The 14,759-nt window shown below is 39.2% G+C and overlaps 1 protein-coding gene across 1 annotated transcript; it reads right to left on the reverse strand.

Annotated features, from left to right (window-relative positions):
• Nucleotides 1-274: 274 nt before the first annotated feature.
• Nucleotides 275-14,552, reverse strand: LOC6050929 (TBC domain-containing protein kinase-like protein). Its single transcript, XM_038248106.1, has 3 exons — nucleotides 13,426-14,552; nucleotides 12,560-13,365; nucleotides 275-1,098 (listed from the first exon to the last, which is right to left on the reverse strand). Exons 1-3 carry the CDS (start codon nucleotides 14,442-14,444, stop codon nucleotides 365-367), a joined length of 2,559 nt encoding a protein of 852 aa, XP_038104034.1. The 5' UTR covers nucleotides 14,445-14,552; the 3' UTR covers nucleotides 275-364.
• Nucleotides 14,553-14,759: the final 207 nt, after the last annotated feature.

A 14,759-nucleotide genomic window follows, 5' to 3' on the forward strand; every position in this document is an offset into this window, starting at 1 on the left:
GTAGCGTTTCAATAACACAGGTGAGAGATATAGTGTCAAGGCTGTTTGGTGCTCTTTTTTTTCGCGTCGAGGCCATGGCGTTGAAAACGGTTTGACGACTTCTGGTAATAGAATTTGGCAGGGATTATGCCGTTGGTGATCCACTTAACTTGAATTGGATTGAACTACGTTGGGGGGTTGGAGCATTATGTATTTTTCTCTAATTTAGCCTTAACACTTTTAGCTGTTTGGAGATTAGTTTAGGATTTCTTTCGTTCGAAATTAGAAAACGCTCTTTAATTGATTGATAAACACTTGTTCGAAAAACTGGTAATATATATTTATATTATAAATTATAGTAGAGTAAGAAATAACACTTAATCGTCTAAGCCTCAACAAAGCTAGCAATGTTCGGCACAAACTTGGCCAGCGTGTTCATGTAGTCAAAGGTCTGCAGCAGCAGCTTGTCATCACTTCTGTAAATCGCCCCAAAGCCTCGATTCAGCACACAAACATACGGAACGTTACAATCCACCAAGAACTTGGCCATCAGCATCGCACTCTCGTGGGCCGTAGCCACCACGACGACAATCTTCCGCCGCAGATACGCCTCCAGCCGGGGCACGTTCAGCACGTCCAGCCGCGATTCCTTCAGCGAAACCGAACTGAACGGCACGTTGACGCTGTTTTCGATCGCGACCTTCTTGTGTTCCAGATTGCTGCGCAGATCCAGAATGGCCACACTCGCCGGTCGGTCCCGCAGCAGTCGGATCAGGTCGTACACGCTCAGCCGCGGGTACAGCTCGGCCTGAACCTCCCCGTGGTCGTCGTCGCTGTACTTCAGGTCGAACTCGCCCGGTTCTTCCTCGTGCAGGGCAAACTTCCTGTAGGTTACGGACTTGGGCGTAAACTGGTACATGGTTTCGGAGTCGTTCACGCAAGTCTCCATCACAATGTCGGGCAGGTCGCTGAACAGCAGAATGCACTCGTTGAAGCCAGATTTGAGCAGGGTGCTCTTGAGCTGTTTGAGGATGGCGATGCCGATGAAGAGCGGGTACGAGTGGTCGCCCAGGATGAGCTTGTCCCAGAGGTGAAAGATCTTGTGGAGGGGGAAAACGTCTGGAAAAGGGGGGAAAGAAAATAAATTGTTATGTACTTGATAATTGAAATAAAACAAAAATATTATATCGGATTTTTTTAACCGTAAGAATAAATGCGCTAAAGCAGGGCTGCCCAACCTACGGCCCGCGACGTTTCCTGAAAATTGTTTAATGACTGGTCCATCAGACCCTGCATGAAATTGAATATTCTTATGTTTTTTTTTTCAAATAAAAGGTGCATTTCATATGTTTATACTGCCGTTCTACGCATAATTGTCCCATGTCAGTTTTGGACGATTTTGACTTTATGACATTTTTAAGTTTAGTTTGATGTGTACTTTAAGAAAAACACATAAAATCTGGTACTTTGTTCGGAAACTCATTGAAAACAACACCAAGTCTGTTTGTCCCATCGTTAAACTTCTACGCATAATTGTCCCACCAAGTATTTTCTTACACGAAATCATTAGTTTTACTAACCATTATGTCTTGTTTATCTGTTGTATAGCTACAGAATCACAATTAAGGGTGATAAACTGCTAACTGGGGCGATTAGGGACACATAGGGCGAATAGGAACCTACGGGACAATTATGCGTAGAAACACAGAAATCGGTAGAAAAATTTCAATCGCGTTTTTCTCAGTTGCACTTTTTTGAACATGGGACAATTATGCGTAGAACGGCAGTATAGGACCTATTAAAAAAAACTCTAGATATGTTTGTTTAATACAATTAAACTAATAAACAATATTGACAATTTTCCTTGGAATAACAATTCCAAAAGATTTCAAGTTTTTGAAAATATTGTCTAAAAGTTTGTTTGTTTTTCTTTTCCAATTACTCCCATTAAAATTATTTTAAATCCCTGTTAAAATAATGAACATCAGGAATAAATGTTCGAACATTTTTATGTTTTTATTCAGTTGAAAAAGAAATATATTTCTTGAAAAAAGTTTGATTTCAAATCACATGATCACCCCTACTACTGGCTCGATGCCGTCATTTCGAGCCAAACATTTCATTAGGGCACAAAACCAAAACGTAAACATTCGGGATTATTTCATTATTCCATTCATTAGTACACTCTCTACATGCCTTCCAAGAATCAGATTGATAGCAAACAATTTTCCATTGAAAAAAAAAAATAAAAAAAACACAAATGGGCACATAACAATGTTCACTCCAAACCAAAACAAAGTTCAAATGTGCCCTTTTCTTTCTCATTAGTTTTTCGTAGCTAAGGAACATTTGTAATTGTAATTTGTTGCTTTATTGGATACGATAACTTGTAGTGTGTAATTTTTGTCAAGTCAAGGAAGGAACTGTAGGATTTTACAATAGAGCCAAAATAAAGATAAACAAATTTATCTTCATTTTGGCTCTATTGTAAAATCCTACAGTTCCTTCCTTGACTTGACAAAAATTACACACTACAAGTTACCGTATCCAATAAGGGACCATCCACAAACCACGTGGACATTTTTTGGGAATCATTTAACCCCCCCCCCTCCCCTCTCGTGGACAATTGTCCATACAAAACAACTTTATTTTATGGATCGAGGACAATCGCCATACCCCCCCCCCCCTAAAGTGTCCACGTGGTTTATGGATGGTCCCTAAAGCACCTTTTGTGTTATAAAGTGTACTTTTCATACATTCTAACTCATACACTAACGCACTTCAAAACAAAGTTTGGTTTACAGTTCACAAAGCATTTCTGCAGAAAAAAAAATCGTCGAAATACAATATTTAATGCGGTCCCGCAACTGCTGTTCAGTTACCAGATCTATACCATTCAATCACAAAATTTCACTTGGCTCTGACAGCTCCGAGAGAGTAGACGTGTGTGGCGTGCGCGTTGTTTGACGGATGGAGGTGGAAGAGACCTCCGAGACGGATGATTTCCAACTCATCCCCGGAAATCGGAAGCGGAAGAAGACCCCTGAGATCACCGGAGCTGTCGTCGGAGAAGGAAAAGTGGAGCAAAATGTGCTCAATAACAACAAGTTCAGCCCGTTAGCGGAAAATGAAAACAACAACAATGCCAGCCCAGCAGGAGGTGGAGACGCCCCGGCGGTTTCACCACCCGGCCAGTCAGCAGGTAAACAAAAGCAACCACCTTTGGTGGTGAAGAGCACCACGGATTTTTACAAGCTCGTGGCAATAGTGGAAAGTTGTAAATTTGGTTTCAACCCGATTTACAAACTAACCCCCTTGGTTCCAAGGTGATCTGCTTCTCTGTCAAAGATTTTGACAAGTTGCAAGAGCTCCTCAAGAAGAAGAAAGTGGAATTCTACACCCACGAACGGCGGAGCGAACGATTTCACCGGGTCGTTGTTCGGGGTTTACCTGATCAACTGCAACCGGATGAGGTCAAGTATCTGCTAAAGAGGGATCTCAAGCTGGACGCGCTGGAGCTGCATGTCATCAAACGGAAGGAAAAGTCCACCGTGGACGAAACTCCGTACATTGTGGTCTTCCCCAAGGGATTCACTTATCGGAAGAAGCTCTCTGCAATGAAAGTTGTGGCAAGCACTATCATCCGGTGGGAGGCCTACCGGAACAAGCGGCCGAACGTGACCCAGTGCAGGAACTGCTTGCAGCTGGGTCATGGAACCAGGAACTGTCACCTGAAAGGGAGGTGCAACAACTGTGGGGGTCCCCACAAGACGGACGAGTGCAAAGTCCAAGAAGCCGAGCCGAACCGGTGTGCCAACTGCTCTGGAGCCCACAAAGCCACGGACCGCAGCTGCCCCAAGCGTGCGGACTTCATCCGGAGGCGCCAGCAGGCGTCGAAACCGAAACCGCCGGCAAGGAGGGCGGAGAAGCAGAGTCCAGCAGTTCCGGCGTTTAAGCCGGCGGAGTTCCCTCCGCTGCCGGGCGCAGTTCCGGACGTAAAATCGAAGGATCGCCCTCGCCCCGCAGGAAAAAGCCAAGGAAGCAGTGGCTCCCGAGACGGTGGAGCCACGAAGGAGGAAGCCGGGGAGGTGCTCTACAGCTCGGCTGAACTGGGGGGCATTTTCTCCGAGTACATCGTCAGTAACCCTGGTCAGTTACATGATCTCCAAGTATGGAGTTTAAGGAGTTGTTTTTTTTTGTTATTATATATTGTTTTACTGATCCTCGGTCCCAACCTGGTCACAGCACCTAAAAGGACCTAATAAAAATAACTAAAAAAAATCACGAAATTTCCCCAACTATCAAAATTTATACTGAATTCCTCATTATTTATAACTATACAAAAAAGGGCCCATAAAAACAATCCGGTGACAGCGCTTTAGAGCCCTTTCAGTTCTCTTCGAAATTGCATTTAGAAAGGGCCCATTAAAGGTATTAAAGCAGAGTTGAGGATATTGTTGTGTTTTATGGTACCATCAGTGAAAAACATCAGTTAAGCTTAGGAATTCAAACAAGCTGTCCACTTTTTTGCCAGTGATTTTCTTTTGTGCCCTAATGAAATGTTTGGCTCGATTTCTGTTATTTTCTGCCAAAATTCAGCAAAATATCAAAGCAAAATATGAATTTTAAAATACATTTTTTGGCTTTTATTTTTTTTCTGATCTAATCTAATATTTTGAAGATTTATTTACAAAGTATATTTTATACTTTAAATACAAAAAATATAATAATTAAAATCACAAGCAAGAATTTCAACTTATCAGTGAAAAAACTTTTGAAAAATCCATTATACAGTCGTTCAGTTGATATGCAATTATTAGTTTTCAAAAATGTAAGATTTGACAAAAAACATTTTTTTTGCGAAAAAAAACTTTTTTGCGAAATATGCCATCATTCACTAGAATTCAAACGATTTTTGAATAACTCCAAACATGCTACTAATGATTCTAATTCTGATTACTCTGATTTTTCAGGCCGACTTGAAGGGAGGAAGGGAAGGGGTAACAAAACCTAGGGACCATCTACAAACCACGCACTATGGACCATCTCCATACAAACAGGCGGCCAAATTATTTTTTTGCTTTTTAAATGTTTTTTCATACAAATTTGGGCAATTGTATGGTATTGAAATGATATACGTCGATTTTTATGACTTTTCATGTTTTTCAATAGTTGATTGTTTATAATAAATAGTCTTTTCATAAATTTGCAAGTGCAACAGAACTGCGTATACATTGTATTTCAAGTTTATATTATTAAATTATGGATAAGCTAATACATCCCCACTTTAAGGACACAACCCCTCCCTCCTCTTTCTTTAACCCCCCCCCCTCTCCTCCTCCCCTCAAATAAAATTTTGTTAAGCGTAATAAATTCATTTTTAGTCAAATATTTATTTTTTACTGCTGTGTGTTTCTTTTTGTGAGTCCATGCCATATAACCCCCCAAAAAAGTCAAAACAATTTCCATATAATTATTTTTTTTGTATGGAGCGTGGACATTTAAAAATCTAGTGATTGATTTAAAAATCTTTTGAATTTTAGATTTTTTTCCGATGTTTAGCATAGCAAAAAAATGTTTTCGCTAACATTTTTGTTTTCGTCAAATCTTTCATTTTTAGAAATATAATGATTACAAAACAACTCAACTAGTGTAAAATGCATGCATTTTTGCATGCAAATGTTGAGACAAGCTATATTTTTTACGAAAACGAATCATTGTATTTTTCGGATTATGAACATAACCACACAAATTCTGTTTATTTGGATGTTTTCAAATAAGCTTTCTAAAAAGTTAGATAGTTTGAAAAAAATGGTTGAATACTTAAAATGTTACCAGTAGATATTATCAAGGTAAAGAAACAACAACGGATCGTTATCATTTAGCAGCTTGGTGGAGGAAGTGTTGAATTGAAATCCACTTGGGGGCAAAAAAGACTATCCTTTTCCTGCCTCATAAAAACAATCAACAGTTAGCTTCACAAATCACGTTTATGAAACATAAGTTGATTTTCTATTTGTTTTAATGTTTGTTTGAAGAAATATTGTCTCATTTCAACATATTAACACTTTTTTTTCAAAAATGTTTGTTTCAGTAAGTGCCTATTTTTCAATGCTGTTAATCGATAAATCAACGTCATCGATGTCGTTGATCGTTGATTTAAGGGCCCACCGGAGAGGAAAACTTGATGATTTTTATTTTTATTGGAACCACTGCCATAGAGGGGAAATTTCATTGCTACTATGATGACTTTAACGAAAAACATCAGTTCGTACCAAGGCGCGTGCATCGAGCCAACCACGTGGCCCAAAATCATAGCCTACCTAAAATCCTTGCATACGGCACATAACACGTGGCGAGGTAGTGTTTCCATGTATTCACGCTGTTCAAGTTATAACGAAATATTTCAAATGGCAAATGGTAAAAAGCAGAAAAAGTCAAAAGTTAGTACTATGCATTCCTGTTTTTGCAATAACAGACATGTAAGAATATAATTAGGCAATTCCCGTAATCGTAGAATTCTGCAATTCAGCACACAATCGGAAGCAGAGTGTTCAAATAGTTTTCTGCAACAAAAGTTACTTCTTTCTCGTGCAGAACACCAGCAGAAAAAGAAGCTACAGAAACATGCAGGAGCGCGTTCCCGGTCATTTTCGTGGATAGGATTTTCTACCACTTCCAAACCAGTTTTTTTTTTTGAAAATTGCTTTTCTAGCTTAGTTGGTCTTTTACAAAACTTCTGGAGTTACTAGGTCTATTTTCGGACACACAGAATTGCTGAATAATGTCCACATTGCACATCTGATCTGATTAGTTTCGTAGAGCATTTGTATTTTCTAACGGTCATTGCTGTTTTGAAAAACATTGAGTTTGAATCGTAGTATGGCGTAAAAAAGTCCGAACATCCCTGGATAAAATCAAAAAAGGAGTCGTCGTATGACTAATTCTTTTGAAATATTGAATCTATATTTCTTACGGAAATCCTACACTCATTCACCTGTTAACGTATTAACTGAGATTCTCGTTACAATTTAGTTGATACGTCACCAAGAATTGATTTGCTTCTTATTTTAGTGACATAGCATTTTTTATAAGAGTTTCCTAACCTCGAAAAACAAGGGATTATCCGCTCAACCGTTGTTCTAGTCGATTCAGCTTTGTATCCAGATAAGCTTACAGGAGTTATATCCGTGTATAGAAAAACCTCTTGGTCAGCTACTTTTTTTTTGTTCAGGGATTGTCCATATAAGACGTAGTTTTCGAAACGATCATATTATTGTCCAAACTTTCCCGAGTAGCACGTTAGTGGTCTGCTATTTTATGTAGTATGACAATGGCCTTCTTGTTTCCTGCTTTATCACCTTCAACCAGGATGGCTTTCTGAATATATAAGCACCCAAAATGCGTTGGGAATATGCCAAAAAATTCCATCAGGTTTTTGATTTTTGTTTGTTTGTTTGTTTGTTTGTAGGGAAAATTGCCTACTAAATATTTAAAGAAAGTTAAAATAAATTGATAATAGAGACCGTTATGGAACAAAACTTTTTTGCCATTCCGTTCTAAAACTACTTTCTCTTCCTGTGATTCCCGAATGATGAAAAGCCATACGTTTCTATACTAAAAGAATCGGAACAAAAACAAAAACAAAAACAAAAACAAAAACAAAAACAAAAACAAAAACAAAAACAAAAACAAAAACAAAAACAAAAACAAAAACAAAAACAAAAACAAAAACAAAAACAAAAACAAAAACAAAAACAAAAACAAAAACAAAAACAAAAACAAAACAAAAACAAAAACAAAAACAAAAACAAAAACAAAAACAAAAACAAAAACAAAAACAAAAACAAAAACAAAAACAAAAACAAAAACAAAAACAAACAAAAACAAAAACAAAAACAAAAACAAAAACAAAAACAAAAACAAAAACAAAAACAAAAACAAAAACAAAAACAAAAACAAAAACAAAAACAAAAACAAAAACAAAAACAAAAACAAAAACAAAAACAAAACAAAAACAAAAACAAAACAAAAACAAAAACAAAAACAAAAACAAAAACAAAACAAAAACAAAAACAAAACAAACAAAAACAAAAACAAAAACAAAAACAAAAACAAAAACAAAAACAAAACAAAAACAAAAACAAAAACAAACAAAAACAAAAACAAAAACAAAAACAAAAACAAAACAAAACATAAACAAATCTAAACAAAAACAAAAACAAAAACAAAAACAAAAACAAAAACAAAAACAAAAACAAAAACAAAAACAAAAACAAAAACAAAAACAAAAACAAAAACAAAAACAAAAACAAAAACAAAAACAAAAACAAAAACAAAAACAAAACAAAAACAAAAACAAAACAAAAACAAAAACAAAAACAAAAACAAAAACAAAAACAAAAACAAAACAAAAACAAAAACAAAAACAAAACAAACAAAAACAAAAACAAAAACAAAAACAAAAACAAAACAAAAACAAAAACAAAAACAAAAACAAAAACAAAACAAAAACAAAAACAAAAACAAAAACAAAAACAAAAACAAAAACAAAAACAAAAACAAAAACAAAAACAAAAACAAAAACAAAAACAAAAACAAAAACAAAAACAAAAACAAAAACAAAAACAAAAACAAAAACAAAAACAAAAACAAAAACAAAAACAAAAACAAAAACAAAATTTGTATTTTTGTATTTTTGTATTTTTGTATTTTGTATTTTTATTTTGTATTTTGTATTTTTGTATTTTTGTATTTTTGTATTTTGTATTTTTGTATTTTTGTATTTTTGTATTTTTGTATTTTTGTATTTTTGTATTTTTGTATTTTTGTATTTTTGTATTTTTGTATTTTGTATTTTTGTATTTTTGTATTTTTGTATTTTTGTATTTTTGTATTTTTGTATTTTTGTATTTTTGTATTTTTGTATTTTTGTATTTTTGTATTTTTGTATTTTTGTATTTTTGTATTTTTGAATTTCTGAATTTCTGAAAGGATAATTATAAAAGTTAGGTCACCGGATAAATGCTTGCACTCCAAAAAATGACTTCGCGTAAACGTGAACAGAGTTCATGTCAACGGGAACCAGGAAGAGAACTGTTCACTTTCATGGTGCAATGCACTATAAAAGTTGAACAGTTTTCGTCCTGGTTCCCGTTGGCATGAACTCTGTGCACGTTTACGCTAACTCATTTTTTTGAGTGCGGTTTTCCGGAACCATGTCAACAAGTAATTTATTTTTGTACGTGATACGAATTTCCATTGATCCATATTTTTCCTTGAAAATAAAACGAATTACCGGTCAAATGTAACGAGAAGCATAAAAATCCGTTAAAATGTGCTAAGATGCATTTCAATAAAAATTCCCAGAACCGATTCCAGGAAAAATGAGCCGTCACATGACGTGATTTGGTCAAATCATGCAAACAGTAATTTTCACAGTTTCACTGGGGGAGCACCTGCGTTGTTCCGAAAATGGCTTCTGTCCATAATTGACGCATCATCAAATAAAGAATCTAAAAACGTGTTCAAGAATGAACATTTCCCTAAAAAGCATGATGATTATCTTTTCCATACTAAATCTACGTGTTTTCGTTCAAAAAAAAAATATACTGAAAACTAGGTATGTATTTGTACAACTTGAAAAAAATCAAAAGTCGAAATAAAAAAACTACATTTTCTGTTGAATACAAAGTCACACAAATATATGAAAGTTGAATGATCATGATTCTTCACCCATCACTTCATCCACGTGGTTTCCATGATCGAGTCACAGTTCATGCTTGAATCCGCGCGCACCCTGTTCGCGGGCGCCAAACAAACTTCGCGTGGCCATAGTAACGACAGCAGGCAAACGACGCCGTCCGCTGGCGAAGGTGAAAATCTTGATCAACCAGTGGTTCTGCAATGGCGGCCGCTGAAAAATCGATTCAAAATTTTGAACTAACAAATCTCCTAAATGCGAAAGATTTTCTTCAACACATATAGGCATTTTGGAAACGTAAATTACTCAAAAGGAATTGTAGCAATAAAAACTAGTATTCCTTCAGCCGTATTGGAGAAATAGCTTAGCAAAGGCAACGATTTCATATTTCCCCATACATTCGCGAATCAATCTAGCAAAATTATAATTTCAAACTTGCAATGTAACAAAAGGGTTCAACAGATAACATTGAAAACTTTTCAGTTTGTTCAAGATATATTACTTTAGGTATTGGAACAGTTTGAAAGCAATCTATCGAGTCAATTTCATGTTCTGGTGATATAAATGAAACTTGGGCGGGTGGACGATTTTCCGTCTCCGGTGGTGGCTTAAACGTTATCGTAATCGCAGCCATCGTTGATTTAATCGTCAACGTCAACGGAGTCGTTGATTTAAACGGCGTTGATCAACGCGTTGATTATCGATAATCAACGAGTTGATCAACGGCGTTCTATTATAGTTTTCTAGAGTTTTATGAGGAAAGAACGATTTTTTCATAAATGTATTGATTGGGAAACATTCTCATATAGATGTGACATGGTTGTTCGGGGATCCGAGTGTACCGAAGTGACCGGATTTTAAACCGTAATTTAAGCCTTAGCTAATTACTGGTCACTTTCATCTCCACTTTGGTTCCCAAGTCCAACCAGGATTTTTCTTATGTAAATGACACCGAGGACGGACGGGCACCGAGATATGGTCGGATTAACACCGGAATTATTGTTCCGGCGGGTTCAGTAAGAGTCTCGCATGGCTAATAACGACAGAATTTGTTTTTCTATGATACAATACTGAATTGACCGCATGACCCATGTTCCAGAACCCAGATTGAGATCGGCCAAGATGTCAAACATCATGACAGACCGGAGTAGCCTACTGTTGGTGATCAATGAGTTTCGATTGAACCCCGAGAAAATCTTTCGTGTGGTGCCGAAAACCGATCGCAGTAGGTCATAAATATTTTGTTTACTCTTTGAATACTAGCAGGTAGCTACTCCGGTCTGTCATGAAGCTTGACATCTTGGCCGATCTCAATCTGGGTTCTGGAACATGGGTCATGCGGTCAATTCAGTATTGTATCATAGAAAAACAAATTCTGTCGTTATTTAGCCATGCAGACTTTACTGAAAACAATAATTCGATGTTAATCGTCTTATCCGTCCTCGTGTCATTTACATAAGAAAAATCCTGGTTGAACTTGGGAACCAAAGTGAGATGAAAGTGACCAGTAATTAGCTAAGGCTTAAATTACGGTTTAAATCCGGTCACTTCGGATCCCCGAACAACCATGTCACATCTATATGAGAATGTTTCCCAATCAATACATTTACGAAAAAATCGTTCTTTCCTCATACTCTAGAAAACTATAATAGAACGCCGTTGATCAACTCGTTGATTATCGATAATCAACGCGTTGATCAACGCCGTTTAAATCAACGACTCCGTTGACGTTGACGATTAAATCAACGATGGCTGCGATTACGATTACGTTTAAATCAACGATCATCGACATCGATGATATAAACGCCGTTGATTTCAACGATTAACAGCATTGCTATTTTTATAGAAGTAACTTCATGGAAACTATGCTGGAAAGGTCCCTTTAGTCATTTCTTAACTCCCTTCAGCGTTGTATCCCGTTGTATTAAACGAAATGGCTTATTTTCTAAGGTGGCTCATTATGCTCATTTTTTGAAAGTACATCAAACATAGTTATGAGATATTTTTTTCATCAACCAAGCATACAAGTACAACATTGAAGGGTACATCCCAAAGCATAAGCCTACTACACTGACATCATTAATTTGTATGTTTTGCCTTTCTTATTTAAGAAAAGTATAGGTTTTACTTTATGGCTGGACATCATTTCCATCTTCGTAAATATCACAATTCAGCATGAATTTTCATCGGAAAAATCGTCAAAAAATCACACTGCATCAATTTTTGACGCTTCATCGCCAAGTCAACAAGTTGAGCTTCGAATCCTGGCGCATATAGTTTGAGGGTCGAGATATATTCGTTTTGAAGTAGCTTGCCTATCGTTGTTTTGTTCAGCATTCAGAACTATTATCAGTTGACCAGCTTCTGATATCTGTGATCAACATTGGCCATTTTTCGTCGTCCTACTGTGTTTTGCTTTGCGCCATCCGTTATCGCTGCGTCTGCGTTGGTTTCTTTGATAAAGGCTTGCATTTGATCACAGTTTTGTTGCTTACAGCGTTCTTCTTTATCAGTACCTGCTGAATACTCTGATTGCTGATGTTGCCCGTCACTACGACTTCAATACCCGGAGGTGGGTTCGAACCTCCTTCACTGGCCGGAACACGGCCCTTATGACATTGTTGGGACTGGGCCGCTACGGCAAATGGAGCGTAGGTCGCCTGTTTGAAGCTGACCGTTCCCCGCCACGACGCCCTGCTAATTGTTCATGAACGAATGTAATAACTTTGTCGTAAGGGCTCTCTATCTGCCGTTTTATTCCAACATTTTGCAATGATGTCGCGTTACCATCGCTAGCTTCCTGGCATGACATTCACCGTACCATACGAGTTTGACTGCTAATACTCATAAATTGAAGAATAAATTCATTCTACTCACGGCTAAACATGGTTAGGAACCAGGGAATCGCGTACAGCTCCGGAATGAAATTGATCCCGTGCAGGTGCTTCGCCAGGCCCGGCTCGTGAAAGAAGATAAGTTGGAAAAACTTGACCAAGTACTCCTTGATGATGCGCGAGTTGTCTTTCAGGAAAAACAGATGCAAATACTTCGGAATGAAGCGATACAGGCTCAAAAAGGCGCGCTCTTCGTTGTTAAAGTTGAGATAGAGAAACGGCGCCGTGAGCGAATCCAGCCCCTGCCAGTATACGTACTGCGGATGAGCGGTGACCCAGGCCTTGAGCAGTCGTTTCAGCTTGGCGTGACCTTCCTGCGAGGAGAGGAGTTCGTTGTACTGGTGACAGCGCGGAATGTCCACCTCGATTTGGCGATCCGTGTGCGTGGGACTGCACTTGTCCAGCCGTTCGTACAGACCGTTTCCCTCGACGACGCCCAGGAGGCAGGCCCAAACGTGACCCCGGAAGGGTGGTGGAATGTCTTTGGCGGCGAAACTCTTGAGCAGGTCCTGCGTGTACGGGTAGCCGTGCTGGAGCGTCTTGAGCAGCATAATCCGGTGAAACTGATAGACGGTGTCCCGTTCGCGGATCACAAGCGGGAGATCCGTCTTGAAGGTGGGAGATTCGAGATACGCGTTGGTGGTGTAAATCAACGGGAGATAGTCCTCTTCGGGGAGACGTGAGAGGCGCTCCAGCAGGGCGTTGAAGTTGAGAAAGATGATGCGGCCGTCGTGGAGGAAGCTTTGGCTTTTCGGTGGCGAGATGGATTTGCCGTTCAGGAGAATTAGACTGGAAGAGAAATAAGATAGAAATAGATTCGATGTGACTTTGAGTTTTTTAAACACTCACTCCGGCAGCGACAGTATCGGCGCTTCGCTCTTAATCAGACCCTCCTTCTTCAGTTCCTGCTGCACGTCCCCGCCGGCCAGCTGCCACAAATAGTAGATCTCGGCCAGTCCGCAGTGCTTCTCCAGCAGAGTCATTCCTTGGCGATCCACCTCACAGAATCGCTCCTCCCGTAGAAAATCAAACGCCCCGTCCTGGAGCAGCTCCCTGGCTTGGGGTCGTTTCCGCGGGGAAACCTGCAGACATGCCTCGATGATTCGACGCAAGGCCGGATCCAGCGATTGGTAGAGCGGGAATTGCTTGTGTTCGCGGGCGAGTTTTTCAAAAACATTGGAAATGCTGACAAAAGCGAGAACCTTCCTCGCAATTTGGGACAGTTTGACCGTTTCCCAGAGCTTGCAGCCGAGAGCCAGCTCGGCCAGGATCATGCCCAGAGACCAAATGTCGGATTTTGGGTTTTCGCGCGAACCCAACAGCACTTCCGGCGCGTGATATTTCACATTTCCAATCGGGAACGAAACGTACTTGCCCGAGTGGGTCATGTAATACAACCCGTAGTTGTACAATTTGACCCCAAAGTCACGACTTATCAAGATGTGCACCGGTTCCAAATTCCTGCACATCAACCCCTCCCGATTCAAATGGTCCAGCGCTCTCAGCACCTGGAACCCAACTCGCAGCAGCGTTTCCTGCTTATTATTCTCCCCAATAAACGTCTCCGTCAGCGGACTCCCCGCATATTCCTGCACGATAATCGTCCTCTCGTGCTTTCCCCGCACCACATCCAGATACTGGCACAGATTCTCGTGCCGCAGTGCCTCCCCCTTCAGCTTCTGCGACCGCCCGTAAATCCCGATCGAATTAGGCGTCAGCGGCAACCCGTTACTCCCGCAGCACTCGTCACTCGGGTGGGACTTGGCGAAAAAGGTGGACACCGAGATCCGGTAGTTGAGTTTGGCCGGGGCCATCGCGCCGCGGTTTGGCTGCTGGTGCTGCTCTCCCGGAGCGGTCGTGATGCGCATCACACGGCGGATTTAATCGAAAAACACCCACTTTTTACGAGACAACCGATTTCTCTTCCTCCGCGGACGGCGACGACGACTGATAAGAAAAATTTTGACGGATCGAAATGTTTACAACAACAAAAATAAAAGAAAAAGGAGTCTCGGCCGTTAGCTCAACAAGTGGGTAGGTCAACTTGAATAGAAAGGCACAGATCAACTATAGAAAGACGTCAGATTTGTGTTGGGTTTGAAAAAGTCTGTGTTAAAGGGGCGACATACATGCACGCAAAATCTGGATAACACAGATCTGTGCAAAAAAATTACACAGCTTGA

Source organism: Culex quinquefasciatus, chromosome 1 (genome assembly GCF_015732765.1).
Source record: "Culex quinquefasciatus strain JHB chromosome 1, VPISU_Cqui_1.0_pri_paternal, whole genome shotgun sequence".
In the NCBI taxonomy this organism is placed as follows: Eukaryota; Metazoa; Arthropoda; class Insecta; order Diptera; family Culicidae; genus Culex; species Culex quinquefasciatus.

Bases quoted from the DNA above. Each gene is read 5' to 3' on its own strand.
- LOC6050929 (XM_038248106.1), bottom strand. From the start codon at position 14,444: ATGCGCATCACGACCGCTCCGGGAGAGCAGCACCAGCAGCCAAACCGC. The intron at 13,366-13,425 runs GTGAGTGTTTAA...TTTCTCTTCCAG, and splicing joins CCGATACTGTCGCTGCCGGA to TCTAATTCTCCTGAACGGCA. The intron at 1,099-12,559 runs GTGAGTAGAATG...CCCCTTTTCCAG, and splicing joins GTTCCTAACCATGTTTAGCC to ACGTTTTCCCCCTCCACAAG.